We start from the raw sequence: 15,679 nt of genomic DNA, 5'->3' as shown, positions 1-15,679 counted from the left end.
TGCAATGCCATCCGGTCCTGCTCCCTTAGTTGCGTCCAGGTTTTTTAGTGCCGATAAGATTTCTTGTTGTGATAGTTTTTCAATAGATATACTATTAGAAATTTCTGGGAAAAAAGAAAAGAAATTGCGGTCGCGGTCTTCTTCAGAGTAGGTGGTATACACTTCTTGAAAGAAATCTGCAAAGAGGTTGCAGATATCGGAAGAGTTTTCACCTACGTTTCCGTCACAATGCATTCGCGAAGGGAAATTGCTACTTTTTAATTGTGTGTTTACATAATTAAAAAAGTTTTTAGGACATGATTTGACTTCGGATTCGACCTTACGATTATATTCTTCATCTGCGGAGTTAATGGCTGAGTTGAGTTGGTTACATGTGTCATGATAATTTTGTAAGTTGGTGGCAGTATTTTCTTTTTTGTATAATTTATGCGCTTTCTGTTTCTTGTTCTTTAGGTTTTTCAGATGTGGGCTAAACCACACCGGTAATTTGTTATTTTGTATTCGTCTTTTTCTTCTTGTTGGCACAGTTTCATTAATTATTTGTTGAATAATTGATTGGAACTTGTCTACTTCGGTGTCGACATTTCCTTCAATACTTATGATATGTTGCCAATTAATTGTACATAGTCTACGTTTGGCTTCGTTGTAATTTGCTTTATTGTATTCCGGCACTTCCTCGTACTCCCAGTCGCTGGGGAGACACTTAACACTTGGGTTGTCCCCTGGGAGAGAGGCACCGATACTACACACGAAATATGACACAAAGTTATTTCAAACAGCAAGAAAAATCCAGCTTGCTAACGACAATCAAGGCAGACTTGATGAAAATCGCTAGTTTTCTTTTGTTGTGTACCTTCGATCGTTCTGGACAAACATGGAAAAAGGGCCAAAGTTTTCTATGCATTTTATTTTTGTTTTTATTGGAAAAAGTAAAATTATGAGTATTTGAATACTTTTTTTAAAATCAGAATAAAAGGTGCTTTCGTGACATTACTTTTGAATAAGCGTGAATAGCTTTCCAATCGATTTTTTGTTATATTTGATAAAATGCTAAAAATATGTTTTGATCAATTACGCGCTTTTATCATGTTTGTCCATTGTTTAAGATCTGGGCTCACAGTGACAGTTCGTGACAGCAGAATCTCGGCTCACCTTGACGTACATAAATTTCGTATTGGTTTCTCCCTCCCAGGTTGTCCCTATCTGACATTTCGGAAGGGACACGTAAGGGGCCCAGATAGCCGTAGCGGTAAACGCGCAGCTATTCAGCATGACCAAGCTGAGGGTTGTGGGTTCGAATCCCACCAGTCGAGGATCTTTTCGGGTTGGAAATTTTCTCGACTTCCCAGGGCATAGAGTATCTTCGTACCTGCCACACTATATACACATGCAAAAATGGTCATTGGCATAGTAAGCTCTCAGTTCATAACTGTGGAAGTGCTCATAAGAACACTAAGCTGAGAAGCAGGCTTTGTCCCAGTGGGGACGTAATGCCAGAAAGAAGAAGAAGACGTAAAACAAAATAGACCCAAAATATAAGTTTAAGCCAATGATTGTGACTAAATTTAAAAATGAAATAAAACTTTTTTTTTTTTGGACTTAGACAAACGAACAAAAATAAAAATAAAAATGAGTAAACAAGTGTTTTTGGCCTTAACTTTTGTTTTGGCGTTTGGCACTAAAAATTGGGACTATAAATGTTCACAATCACAAGAGATTCCTTCCTGCATAAATATTTGCAACAGAATTCTATGATTTGTATCCAAATCCTTCCAGTATTTTGATTAGAATCCTTCCTGAATTCTCATCGGACATCTTTTTGGATTTGGATTGGATTTTCTTACTAGATGTTTATCATAATGCTTCCAAGATTCACATAAAATCTTCTCACAATTCTATCCAAATTTGCTAGGATGCTCATCGGAAACATTGAAGAGATCTCATTTGTAATTCCGGGATTCTCAAAAAGATTCATCCAAGATTATCATTATAACATTTCCAGGAAGGGGGGTCTGTAGCCTTGAGGTTACGCTTTCGCTTCATAAGCGGAAGGTCATGGGTTCGACCCGTCCAGCCACCAGAAGACGCCTCACGGAGGACCGTGCTTTGGGGAGCATATCCATCCTCCGTCAGTATCAGATGGTGACTGAGACAAACTGACCCTCTTCGCAGGCAGCTAGCCTCACTAATAGCAGAGCTCTCTCCTACCTGCTCGGTGTGAGAGTAAAAGAGTAGAGAGTGAAACAAGATGTAAATATAGATAAGTTGAAAATAGATCTGTATCGGTAAAGAAGCTACAAGATCAACTGAGTCCGGCACAGTAGTAGCCACGAGCACGGAGTGCCTAAATAAAATAAAAAAAAAAAAACATTTCCAGTATTCTCATTAGAACCCTACCAGGATTTTCATAAAAATCCTTCCAGTTCACCAGAAACTGTGCAGGATTTTATCAGAATTATTCCTGGGATTTCATCAGAAATCTTCTAGGAAACTTACCAGAAACCTTCCAGGGATTTTATTAGAAGCCTTCTAGGATTCTTGTCAGAATCCATTCTGGATTCTCATCAGCTTTCTTCAGGTCGCTTATTAGAAATCGCATAAGGATTCGCACAAGGACCTTCCCAGTATAAAAGGAAATTCAAAAATGCAACTTTGATCTTCCAAAATCGAAAAAGTGGAACTTTGTTACCAAAACTGAGCTTCGGCATATTGTTCGACCGTCTCCTAAATTATCCAATTAAGCTTTTCTACAAAGTTTAATCACCACATGACTTTATCATAATAGCTTTTTTCGGTGACCGCGATACTACTCAAAGTGGAAGGGAGTAAGAGAGCAATTCGGAATAGATAGAATCGAGCAATGAGAGAAATAAATAGATTTTTTTAATTTTACAACAGATTTACTCAAAGATTTTGCAATTCATTCTTGAACTTATCAAAAATATTCTCCAGAAATTCCATCAGGAATTCTTTTAGGTACTAGAAATTACTCCATATATTTACCGAATGTTAATTTCGGGATTCTTCCATAAATAACTTCTATAAATCAATACACTCTCCATTCTTGGTTCACTTTAGGAATACCTCAACATTTTTTTCTTTACAAATACATTAGAACTTTTTGTCTGTGTGTAGACCAGAACCTTATTTTTCACATTTTTTGATTAACTTAACGTCGAAATTTTACGGTGTCTTCGTGCAGTTTCTTTGATTGAAACTTATCAAACCACGTTTTCCTTTTTATCGGCTGTTCAACGAAGATACTGTTATATCGTGAAGTTTGGTAGCATCTTTTACAGTGTTTTTTTTTTTTGAATATTCACCACGTTCTGTATTTCAATGATAGTTGTGAACCTTTCTAACATATGGCTATTTATAGAGCAAACACCAATAAGAAACTTTTCACTTACCCCACGTGGTTAGAAAATTGATGAAACCTTTCGTATTAAGCGTTTTAAGTTTTTCGTTCTTAAAGAAATTCCAACTTGTTAGATGCCCTGGAGAAGATTCCAACTAAATCTGAAACGTATTCGTTAATGTAGTTTTAGGCATTAACAAAATCCTATAAAGTATCGTACGAAATCTTAAGAATATGCAAACCAAACAGATGAAATAATGTTCAACCTAAGGTTAAGATAATAGACCAAATTCAAGCTTTCAGAGTTCATGGTGATGGTTTCCTAAAGAAGTTTCTCAGAGATGTTTCTATAAAGCTCACTATTCGCATGGCTAGACTAAGCAATCAGTTTTTGAGAATATACAAACATTTAAGTTCGAAGACATACCCTGCTACTTGTAATCAGACGATACCAAAAACCGTTCGGTACCCCAGACAACCAGAAGTCGCATAGCAGTATGCGAAAAAAGTCGTATACTTGTACAAACTGCATCACTCCCGCACTACTTGGTGGATGAAGTCGTTTGATCGATGAGTTTCCTCGCATAAAACGTTATTTTATGAGTTCATATGTACATTCCATTTCATCTCGTATACTTGTACAAAGTAAGTAGGATCAATCCGTAGCAGCTGTCAAATAAATTTTGTTATGATGAATTAAGTCGCATAAGAGTTCTGACTAATTCGCAAGAAAATCTACACACTCGCATTGCATGTTATGTTTCATCATATAAAATATGCACGTATATCGCCTCCACTTTTGTACGTATAAGGCCTTTTCGCGACATCTTATACGTGAAACTTTGCACATAATAGCGTCGCAAAACGCAAAACGTGATTTAGTTATATGTACATTCTGGTTGTCTGGGACCATCAAAGACGAAATAAACACCTACATGTTGCTTGCAGTTGTCCAAATTTTTATGGCACATGAATCTACCCATAAAAGCATAACTGTCCTATATTGATTTTCGTGCCAACACCTTTTTTCGTCGCATCATCCATGTTTTAGTATATGTTTTACTATGCATATAAAAATTGACACACTTTGTTTGAAAATGTTGTGGAAAAATATGGAGTGGATGCAGTCCCATATTGAAAAATAAAGGCACAACAGTCTCTATATGAACTTTCAACCCAAATTACAACTGCAAAACGTGAATTGTATTCAATTTTTTATTTTTTGCTGATCAATAGAAGCAAAATAAGTAACCTATGCGGTATTTCAATGAGAATATGGCATGTAGAAATGTACTGGAAAATTATGAACATTTGTATGAAAAGACAAACTTTAAGGTGAAGATAAATCGAAGCCAAAGCTCAAATTTTCAAGAGCACTGTTCGGGAGTAACTCAAGCTTTCTTTCTAAAACTTACTGGCTCCACCTCACCCCATCATCCCCACGGAATATGATCACTCTCACCACAGAGGGAACAGACGAGAAATACTTTAAGGCTACTAAGTGCGCAGGAAACCACGACAGAGTCTACATGGACTGCAGCATAGGTGTTGAATGTTGAATGTTTTAAACTAGTAACTTTTGTAATTGTACATATTGTAAAATAAAATCATGTTTAGTGTATAATGTGAACGCCAAATATATGTTTTTGTGAAAGTTACTGGATTGTCATGGACCATTGGAAACCTGAAGAAGCTACCCAATCGCCCTTTAATGGACTGAAGAAACCCATTGTTCGACCATCTTCAGGGAAACTAGCCCGTATGGAATCCCCAAAACTACTACGTGTTGGAGCCTAAGAGTTGTCCACAGTCGAAGGTAATCTCTGGTGCTAGACTCCGACATAATGGTCCTTCGAGCCGGATATGGGTCAGGACGGGCTAGACATCGTATGGAAAAGGTGCTAACAGGACGGGATGAATTGAAGGACACCATCTTCAAGCCAAAAGTAACAATCAATCATTTGTGAGACCATATGGATACAAAAACCGTGAGCAAAACGAATAGATCATCTGTTAAAATGGCTGGATACAGAGGACAAAGGATATCATCCGAAGCAACCATTACTTGAGGCAATTCGCGCCAACTCGCTCACGTCGGAATTGGCTTTCGTGATCAGTCATATCTACATAACTACTGGTGGACGTATTACGGGAATACTCGACTATGGGAGACTAATCGGACCACAATCATCAGCGAAGCCTGCTGTTTCTACAGGTAAATATTTACACTTAGTGTATGTCTAGCCGAAGCTACGCCTTTCTATATGCTAACGCCGTTTTTCGATCAAATTTCACTACTTACTTGGGAGCAACATACCAACATCGGATTGGAACATCGGACCATACCGAATCGGATCGGAGTACATTGTTCAAAATCCTCTGAACACCTCGGGATAGCAAACATGGCTGGTTAGTTTGCATCACAACGTCATACGGTTTGGCGAAACTTCAAGGGGTTCTCAGCTCAAATATAGTTGGGGCGGCAGCAAATCTCACCAACACTATCCCGATCATCAACTCATCCAACATGGCATTGGATGAATCTGGAATATGCACTGGTATGAAGAGGCAGCTACATCAATGGTTTTCCAGGTTAGTGATTTAGTGTGTGTCTACCGAAGCACACGTAGATCTACACATGGTAATTGGAATTTTATCCTCTTCAACTCCTATGTACTCCCACAACACTACGGCGAGCAAAACATCACTGGCGATCGATCAAGTTGGCTTCATCAACTACTACATCACGATCAGCTCGACGGTTCTCAGAAACACTAGACACAAGCACATGGTCACTCATCTAGTTGAATCGTCATACTCACTCTCTGGATGGTGTCTTCTCCGATGTTCAACACTGCAGGTGTATAGGATTGAACGAATCACCAGCGGCATAAGCGCAAGTATCGATCTGCTCATCCTATACAAGCAACCGGCTCTGTTGTGGCAATATAGGAAATACTGCGATTACCGATCACAATTTCAATAATTGAGCGGCTAACGGCGATAGTGATGTGGATGGAATTCTAACACAGCTGTAATCAACACATTAACATTTCTCCGACACAAAATATACCACGGGCTTGGATGCTAGGAGCATCTGAGCACATCAGGATCATGGATTTGAACATAAGGGGTGTTCAAATATTTCTCCAGTGGAGGTGTTCATTTACCTAATCGAATGCTTGAGCTCAAGGGAGTTCAAGTGCACTGGATGGACACTAGGGTGTCCAAACCCATCTTCGGATACTGGGGGTATTCGAAGTAAACCCAAATAGTTTCCTAAGGTGGAAACGGTGGATGCTTGAACTCAAGGGAGTTCAAGTGCATTGGATGGACACTATGGGTGTCCAAACCCTTCTTCGGATACTAGGAGATCCGAAGGTAATCCAAATAGTTTCCAACGGCGGAGACTACGTATATTGGCGATGAAGTATCCACTCCTCTTCATCGTTATTCGGAGCTCAAAGGGTGCTTACCATCTCACTGGATGCGGGTCACAGGGACTCGTCTGTTGCATGGTGCAACAATCCTCTCACTCCCGGCGAACACATGGACTGTTCAAAATTTGGCTTTGAATCAACATCGGTGATGATTCTTAGTTCACACTAGCATTTAACGGAGATACGGCGATCAGATGATTCTATTAAAGGATACTAAATAAGGAAAATCAATTTCGGTACACGACGGAACTGTTTATCATTCGAAACGTTATTCGCGGCGGTACACGGTGTACTAACCGTGTCCACCGATAGGTCAAACAGCTCAATACTCGCAAATATACACTACACGGAAACTATATTATATGAATGGTGCTCAAGATCACCGGCAAGCACTCATTTAGTCGGTAATTCGCAACGGGTCAGAAATACTGTAGGCTACAGCAACACGATCCTGCCTTGCTCGTTTTTTGGACATTTTCAAGAGTGCCACGCAGACATAGGAAGTGTTCCCCTGATGGTGGGTGAGGACCGGTAAAGAGATTGGCGTATTGGCGTATGATCGGTCCAATGGATATGGAGGGGATTCAATACACTCAGCTTTTTAAGGCGAAGTTAATTAAAATTTGTACGTGTCGTTGATGATTGTTGTTAATTCATCTCACGATTTCGAATCAAAGAAAATCAGTTTGTTTTGCACTAAAACAGCTGACAAAGTATTAGCATACTTTATACATGTTAGCGCGTACAGTGATACTTTTTCAAGTCAATATAAACTATCAAGACTGAGTTTTATCACTTTGAAATGGCAAGCTGAAAAATCATCATTGTTGCCAAAACGAATGACGGGCTACTTAGCCTTAAGGTCAGTACCTCACAAGTATATGTCCGGCCGAAGCACGGACCACTCGTACTCCTCTAACCAAAATTTCCTCTCCAATACACGATGCGCAACCCACACAAAACCGGAATGAGATCTTGGGTATCAACATTCGGAGATTATACGAGTTACATCGACAAACGCACATCGACTTATATGTAGATCACCCTGAGGCATTAGCAATACAACGACGAAACAATAACACTAGTAGGCTCATCAGACTGTTTCACCAGGTAAAGTTTTGCAGTATATGCCTGGCCGAAGCCAAGGCTATTTGTGTATACTACACCACCTTTTCACTCTGGGTACCATCATACTATACACTCCGATGTTTATCAACGGTCACGATGGAGAGGCAATCCACACACCATTCCTACGAAGGTCAACATGGGAGTCGGCTACTCCAACTACACTACGAAGACCAATAGGCACGGAGGGAAAACTGCAATTTTATTATATGACGCTGGAACAGGGACTTGAAGTCAAAACCATAATTTACGATTAGGGAGGCATTTCATTCGGATATTCAGAAATTTGTGTAATTTTTGGGTGGGTGAGGATGTTTGGGAGTAACTCAAGCTTTCTTTATAAAACTTACTGGCTCCACCTCACCCCATCATCCCCACGGAATATGATCACTCTCACCACAGAGGGAACAGACGAGAAATACTTTAAGGCTACTCAGTGCGCAGGAAACCACGACAGAGTCTACATGGACTGCAGCATAGGTGTTGAATGTTGAATGTTTTAAACTAGTAACTTTTGTAATTGTACATATTGTAAAATAAAATCATGTTTAGTGTATAATGTGAACGCCAAATATATGTTTTTGTGAAAGTTACTGGATTGTCATAGACCATTGGAAACCTGAAGAAGCTACCCAATCGCCCTTTAATGGACTGAAGAAACCCATTGTTCGACCATCTTCAGGGAAACTAGCCCGTATGGAATCCCCAAAACTACTACGTGTTGGAGCCTAAGAGTTGTCCACAGTCGAAGGTAATCTCTGGTGCTAGACTCCGACAAGCACGGATCTGGAGAACCGAACATCCTTTCAAGCTGAAAACCTAATCGATTGGTCACTAGCTGGGGGTGACCAATCGATTAGGTTTTCAGCTCAAACGGATGTTTGGTTCTCCAGATCCGTGCTCTTGAAAATTTGAACTTTGGCTTCGATTCATCTTCACCTTGAACTTTGAGCGCTATATTCTCAATGCCTACTTTTTCCATATGGGACAGTCATGCCTTTATGGGCAGTGAAGCAACAGATCAAAATTCGTGAAAAGTATACTGCGATCTGCTAAACTTGAGTACCAAGTGTAGTAATAAGAATCCAAATTTTGCAATACCTCGACATAAGGGATCGTTCAAATATTACGTAACGCAACAGGGTGAGGGAGGGTGTCTTCCGTAGTGTTACGGTCCATACAAAAATTTTAAAATTTTCATACAAAGGCTGTTAAGTGGGGGAGGGAGGGGGTCTAAAATTGGCAAAAATTGCGTTATGTAATATTTGAACCATCCCTAACGTATATCGAAGCAAACATTTTTTCTTCTTGATTTTTTTTTCAAAATGTTTATTTTGTTGAGAGAATGGACTGAAAATGTATGTTATTCAACTAGCAAGCGTTTTCAGTCATATTTACAATATTTTTTCATATTTTCTGTTTTGTGTTTTGCTTCATTTCTCGTATTTGTATTGTTATTTTTATACTTTTTTACTTTACGTCCCTATTTCACAGATCGTATGTCACTGATCGCTAGTATATGCTTAAACTAAAGGGTGGTCCTTTCGGTTTTCTCAAATTGGTGGACCCCTCGTACGCCAGCTAGCTAAACAGTTTGCGAAAAAGCCCATTTTTTGATAAATCTTGGATACTTCTTCACGTGATATGTCTCATATTTCCCTTGGAACACATAGCAAACTTAGTGGCATCGTATAGAGGAAGGATATAGCTTCCATTTGAAGCTAAAATATTTTGACAGCCATTTTGAGTTTGGCCACCATATTGATTTTTGTTAGAAAATTCGTTTTTTCACCATTCGCGGACCGCTCGTTTTGAACTTGGAGAACACCATCAGAAAGCTGAGAAAAAAATGAATGAGAAAAAAACTAGGTGAGCAATGGTATTTACCCCATGAAATGAAAGATTTTCCAAATTATGTTCTTCCTCACTTTTTTATGTGTTGAATTTTATGATTACATTGTATTAGACACTTTGAGAACTTTCAATTGTGCACAGTTTTGCTGAAGCAACTAAAAAGCTATCTCGATTATTTGTCAAGATATGGACGTTTTTCGTTCAAAAACATATTATTTTCAATGTCTAGTTATTCTCTTCAAGCAAAAAACGTTTTCGCAGTTTTCTCACAATTAAAAGAAAAAAAAGATTATAGTTCTAACGGCTTTAACAGATTTAAAATCCGTTCGTGTCTTTCGAAGATATCGACATTTGAAAACAAACTATTTTTTCGAAGAAAATCTCTGATAACTCTGCAACCATAGAACAGTGGTTTCTCGGGTAAAAAGTTGCGAAATTAAAAGTGCTAAAAGTGCTCAGAACAAAGTGTTTGCGAGACATTATCGCATTAAAAGTTATCGAGAAAAACCTGTTTTTTTCCTAACTTAAGGTACCGCGGGGCAAGTGAGAACGAAAAAAACGATAGTTCAAACAAATTGTTCAATAAAATTTTCAAATGTCAATATTTTTCAAATCCAACAACACAATCACGTTTTGGCACATATTTGCTGGTGTGTGCATGAAACTATTAGAATAATTTCGAAATTGTGAAAACCTTGGAAGAAAGTTTTAGAATGAGCCAATGGACGCAGTTACCTCGCTAAGCGGGGCAAGTGGGACACATCCAGTTTCATGCGTCAATCCACATCAGTAAGTCAACCATTACAATAATAGGATTGATAAGTCATAGATTTTTAATTTTAAGTACATATTTGATGTACATAAGGGATCAACCATAAAATACGTGACGTTTTAGGAAGAAACCCTTTGTTTAATAGTATGTCACCTCACATTTAATATTAACTGAAAATTCCTCAATAAAAGCGTAAAGAGGAATCAAACATGTTCAAAATATATCATTTATAAGTTGTTAATTAAAATGTAGCACATAAACATTCAATAATTGACGAAATTATAAATATGTGTTGTTATTATTTATATGCATGGCAGAAAACAACCTTATGGGATGGAATTGTTTTCCATCACTACTTAATTTGGTAGAAATAACAAATAAAATTCAAATAAAATAGAAAAGTAATCGTTCTCATGATGCATTTCAAAGTTCAGCTGTGTGTTTGTTCAATTTTGAAGTCGTATTTCAAAAATAAAAAAAAAATAACAAATAAAGAATAATAACACTTTTCTTCTTCCTCTTATGCAATTACGTAATTTGAGGTTGATCTTTTTTGAAAAAAATCATTTGTTTGAATGTTTTAGTGCTACTCTCTAGCAAAATGTATGAAACGTGTACGAAAAGTTTTGATTCTGGTTTTTGTTTTGATAGGTCCCACTTACCCCAGGTACGAATATATTTTGGGGTAAGATAGACCATCGAAAATTTCATAGGAAATGAAAACATAATACTGGTTTATCGTTAGCAGCTTGTAATAATACTAAAAATTATAGCTTACTGATGGAAATTCGATTTAAAACACATTTATTTTTTGCGTGTCAATGCAAGACGTGAAACGTGTTACAATTTGTCATGCAAGTTGAAAATGGCGCTGAACTGATAACTGTTGCATGAACCACATGGTTATAAAAATAACAATATGTTTAGTACTAAATACATTCCTTGTCATTGTATCTTCAACTTTCTAGAATAATACCTCCATGAAAAACTTTTCCTAATTGAGCTATGACGAAACGCCCCACTTACCCCGGGGTACCTTATATGTTTAAATACAAACTGTAGGTTTAGGGGTTAAAGAATTCCGCTAAAATTTTCATAATTCCTTATGGGGGTCTATATGAACAAGTTTTGGGGTGTACCTTAAGATTTTAACGTGTTGAATTTTTCCATACAAAAATGAACCATCTTAGTGTACATGCAAAAGTTATCACCGTTTGATTTCTCCAAGATATTTCTTCACAGTCCTCACTTATAGTTTGTTGTAATGGCCTTATTATTTTGTCACTTATTTTTGTAGCTTATGACATTTTAAAAAAAAGAACCATAGCATAAAATGACTTCCGATCAATCTTATATTAAGCATCCTTTACACTAACAGTTACAACGGAAAGGAAAATTCGGAAGACCTTGCCATGAACAGCTCATATAAACCGGTATCATTACCTATATACCATAGGTGCTACCTACCCGCACTTGTCACTAGAAAAAGGATGTATCTATGTATTTTAATTAAGTTTGATGCACTTTGTCATCGTCGCTGTCGCTGTTGGCGTCATAGTTGTCATCGTTTAGCTAGCTATTTTTGCAGCCACCGCCGCCATATGCTAACGGAAGGAAAGTTTAATAATAGTTCTATGCAGCAGCAGGGGGTTTTCCTCCGTAATAGGAGCACAAAGATGCAGCAACATACTTGAACACAATAATCCAAAGAGATGTTGCCGGGTGCAGATCTAATTAGAAAGTTCTTCTCCTTTCGAATTCAAGGTGTTCTACATATCATGTTGTATGTTTTTTTTTTCTTTTCATCTCATTGAATAGATTTTGTCGTGATGCCGAATAGAACAATGCATTGTTCAATAATCACATCTTGATTGAAACTTCTGCATCAGTGTAATAGAGGAACTATAAAGTGAGATAGCGCTTTAAGACTTGCAAACTGTAAAAAGATGTGTCATCACCTTTCTGAGCCATGTACCTATTTAATATTGGGGAACCCCGATGTTACAATAAAATCACATTTATGTGTAAAGAGAATATGGTTTCAAATGCATCATTGAACTAATAATATGACGAAGAGTACAGTTCTTTACAAAACAGAAATTTATTGCGTCAAATTGATTCAGTAGAATCTCAATAAAACCAATAATTCTCAGTATTGTAGTTCATGTATTTTATATTGATCAGATTTTAGTTTCAAGAATGGGGAAAAAATATTTCCACGAAGCATTACACCCAAGTAGCCTCAATGCATGGGTGCATGGATACGTACCATGCATTAGAGATAACATTCTATAGTTTAGTTGCTAGATAGCTATCGTACGAGAAGTGTGATCAAGCAAAGCTCCAACTATTTAGAATAAAACAAAAGAGCGAAAAAGATTTGTTTTTAACGAGAGTTAAAGTGTTTGAAAATGGTACGCATAAGCAAGAAAAAAATGTTGGGGTGGTCGCTGGAATATCTGTTTTGCAAGGTAAGGAAACAATCTGGAATATTTTATAAATAAAAATCACATGGGAAACCGCATTTTATTCTTAGGAAAAGTCCATTAAATACGCAAGCACATTTTTTCAGATATTTTTTTACTACAAATATCATAAAAAATAAGGAAATGATGAATAGGATAATCAATTAAGAGCGGACATATCACGGTCAACCAATCAGTGATTTTCGACTGCGATCGATATCGATTCGTTTTGAATCGACGATTGTCATCGCTGGACAAAGATCTATAAAGAAATTGTAACACTGGTTGATCGGGATGTAACCACGTTTGAATCCTGAGTAGTTCAATTTTATAAATCATGGAAAACGCAGTTTTATTTCAGATTTTTGGTCATTTTAATACACAAATATCAACTCATAAACAATTCCTAAAAGTCCGCAGACACAAATTACTTTTTTTTCTGACGGTTTGGATTCCATGATACTTCAATACGCAGACAAGGACTGCTATGTCGTGGTGTCAAAATTCATCAGAACGATTCCATTCTTATTTGGACTCTACGAGAGCCAACTAAGCATAGAGGGAGATCTCCCAGTACCGGACACTTAAGCCATTAAATACAGAATTAATAAAATATTGGTTTTATGTGATCCTACTACCCATTTATGATGAATATCAACATTTTTGTAGCGGACCAAAACAAATTTGAAAATATAAATATGAATTTTGACATAAAATTTTGTTGAAGTATTCTAGTACCAAATTGGCCAATCATAAAAAATGACTCCCAATACCGGGCACAATCTGGAAATGGTTCAATTTCTGTATATCATCGAATATTTTTGCTCCAGGAAAAGTATTGCATGCCCAATATGATGCATTTGCAACATTAACAAGAACAATGTGAGTTTAACAATGTTTGCAAGATGTCAATTAAAAACCATTTTCATATATGATGAAAAATAACACACTTTACGATGTTGTTCTGAATGTTCATTCTTCATATTTTCTTCATATTCGCGCGACTACTTGTGTTATAGAAATTCGCGCGACAACCGAAAGGTTAAGGAATCCTTTTTTAGAATTTTCGATTCTTCTGCTACTCAATGTAGGATTTATAGCGATTCTTACAAAGCTTTTGGCATGGGTTATTTAGCGATTCCACCAATTTTTTTCCAGAACTTACTGTAAAGAGTCTTTCACGAGTTTATCACCACATTATAAATTCTATTAGGTTCCTTCAGATTTTCTGAAGAATATTTTAAGAGATTTACTATTGGAAACTTTTTAGGACTTTTCAGAGTATTTGACTAGAAATTTTTCTTTTGGCATTCTGCATGAAATTATTCCACGTATTCTCCCAAGTATTTTTTAAAATAATTAGCAAACAAACTATTTAGGACCTATTCTTGTGTTACCACGGTGCTTCATTTACCGTTATTATCATACAAAAATAGCCATCAAAATTTTAAACGCAAATTAGTTTATATCTATTCTACACCTTTGGGCATAATTTAAAAAAAATCCTTAGACGAAATTTTAAGTTAGGCCTTATTGATGGAGAAACTGCCAAGCATGTTGATTTTTGACTCATTATCGATGAATTTCAATACCGGAATCTGATTTGGAATGTTTTCAATTGTATAAAATCATTCAATACAGTAAATTCTCGATTATATCACGGATCCAAAAATATTTGGCGTGATATAGCGAAGCGTGATATAACGAAAATGTATTTTTCTGCATATAATTTTCATCACAATTTAAGAGAATTTGCAGAAAGAGAGCGAATAAAATAAAAAGCGCGTAAGAGATGGGCCAAAAAGTTATGATTTGGTTAATTAGGGTTTTTTACAATATAAAATTATGAACTTTATAAAATAATTGTGGCGTGGTAAAATCGAACATAAAACCGTGCTGAAATCGAGAATGACATACTGAAGCGATATAAAAATGAGCAGTGATAAATTCGAGAAACTACTGTATTACAAGAACATAACATAATTGACTGATTATGTGCAGGCTCAAATGCTATAAGGCATTATGGAGCCGAATTAATTTTGTAATTATTTAAAAACTCCATGTTTCAACGTAACAATCTTAACAATTTGAAGAACGTAAGTTCTGGTGTTCAAAACATAATTTTAATATGTACTTACAAAGTGAAAGTTATATTACAAAGCGTATGTTTGGATCAAAAAATTCCTACGGGCCAACAGCTTACATAAGGTGAAGTTTCAGTTTAGAAAAAAAATTGTACTTTTATTGTATGGCATATCCTGTTATCCTTTGTTATCCGAATGTTATCCTTTATTAACCCTTCTGATCAACTTTCACGTCAAGAAATTTTCAGTATTTGTGTTACTAAAATACAAGACACCGTGTATGACGGGATTGGTGGTCTAATCTATCGCTTCCGCTTCTCAAGCAGAAGGTTGTGGGTTCAATCCCAGGCTCGTCCCTTTCCCATATTTGTAACATTATTCATAATAGCTAGCTTTCACTATCTCTCTGCATCATTATAACGTAACATCATATATTCTATCCCAAGTAACAATTCCACAGCAATTTGGCATTCGTGTGGATTTATTAATGTTTTACGACAGTTACGTGAATGCTATGATAGCTAGAGGCGACATTTAACGTTGCTAGAAGATGATATTTTGTAAGTCGGCTCTTAGTTGTT

At 36.7% G+C, this 15,679-nt stretch overlaps 1 protein-coding gene across 7 annotated transcripts in view; it reads left to right on the top strand.

The window, feature by feature from the left end:
* Positions 1 to 15,679, top strand: part of LOC5568504 (calmodulin) — a 103,436-nt gene that overhangs the window by 47,180 nt on the left and 40,577 nt on the right. Inside the window, exon 1 of one of the 7 annotated variants that reach the window (XM_021850154.1) lies at positions 12,847 to 13,020. The exons of the other annotated variants lie outside the window; for them this stretch is intronic. Coding sequence (XP_021705846.1) covers positions 12,961 to 13,020 — 60 coding nt within the window. The 5' untranslated portion in view covers positions 12,847 to 12,960. Of the gene's footprint in view, positions 1 to 12,846; positions 13,021 to 15,679 lie in introns of those variants that run through there. 7 annotated transcript variants of the gene reach the window in all.

This window comes from Aedes aegypti, chromosome 3 (assembly GCF_002204515.2).
Source record: "Aedes aegypti strain LVP_AGWG chromosome 3, AaegL5.0 Primary Assembly, whole genome shotgun sequence".
Taxonomy (NCBI): Eukaryota; Metazoa; Arthropoda; class Insecta; order Diptera; family Culicidae; genus Aedes; species Aedes aegypti.
This window is presented reverse-complemented; position numbering and strand designations above follow the sequence as displayed.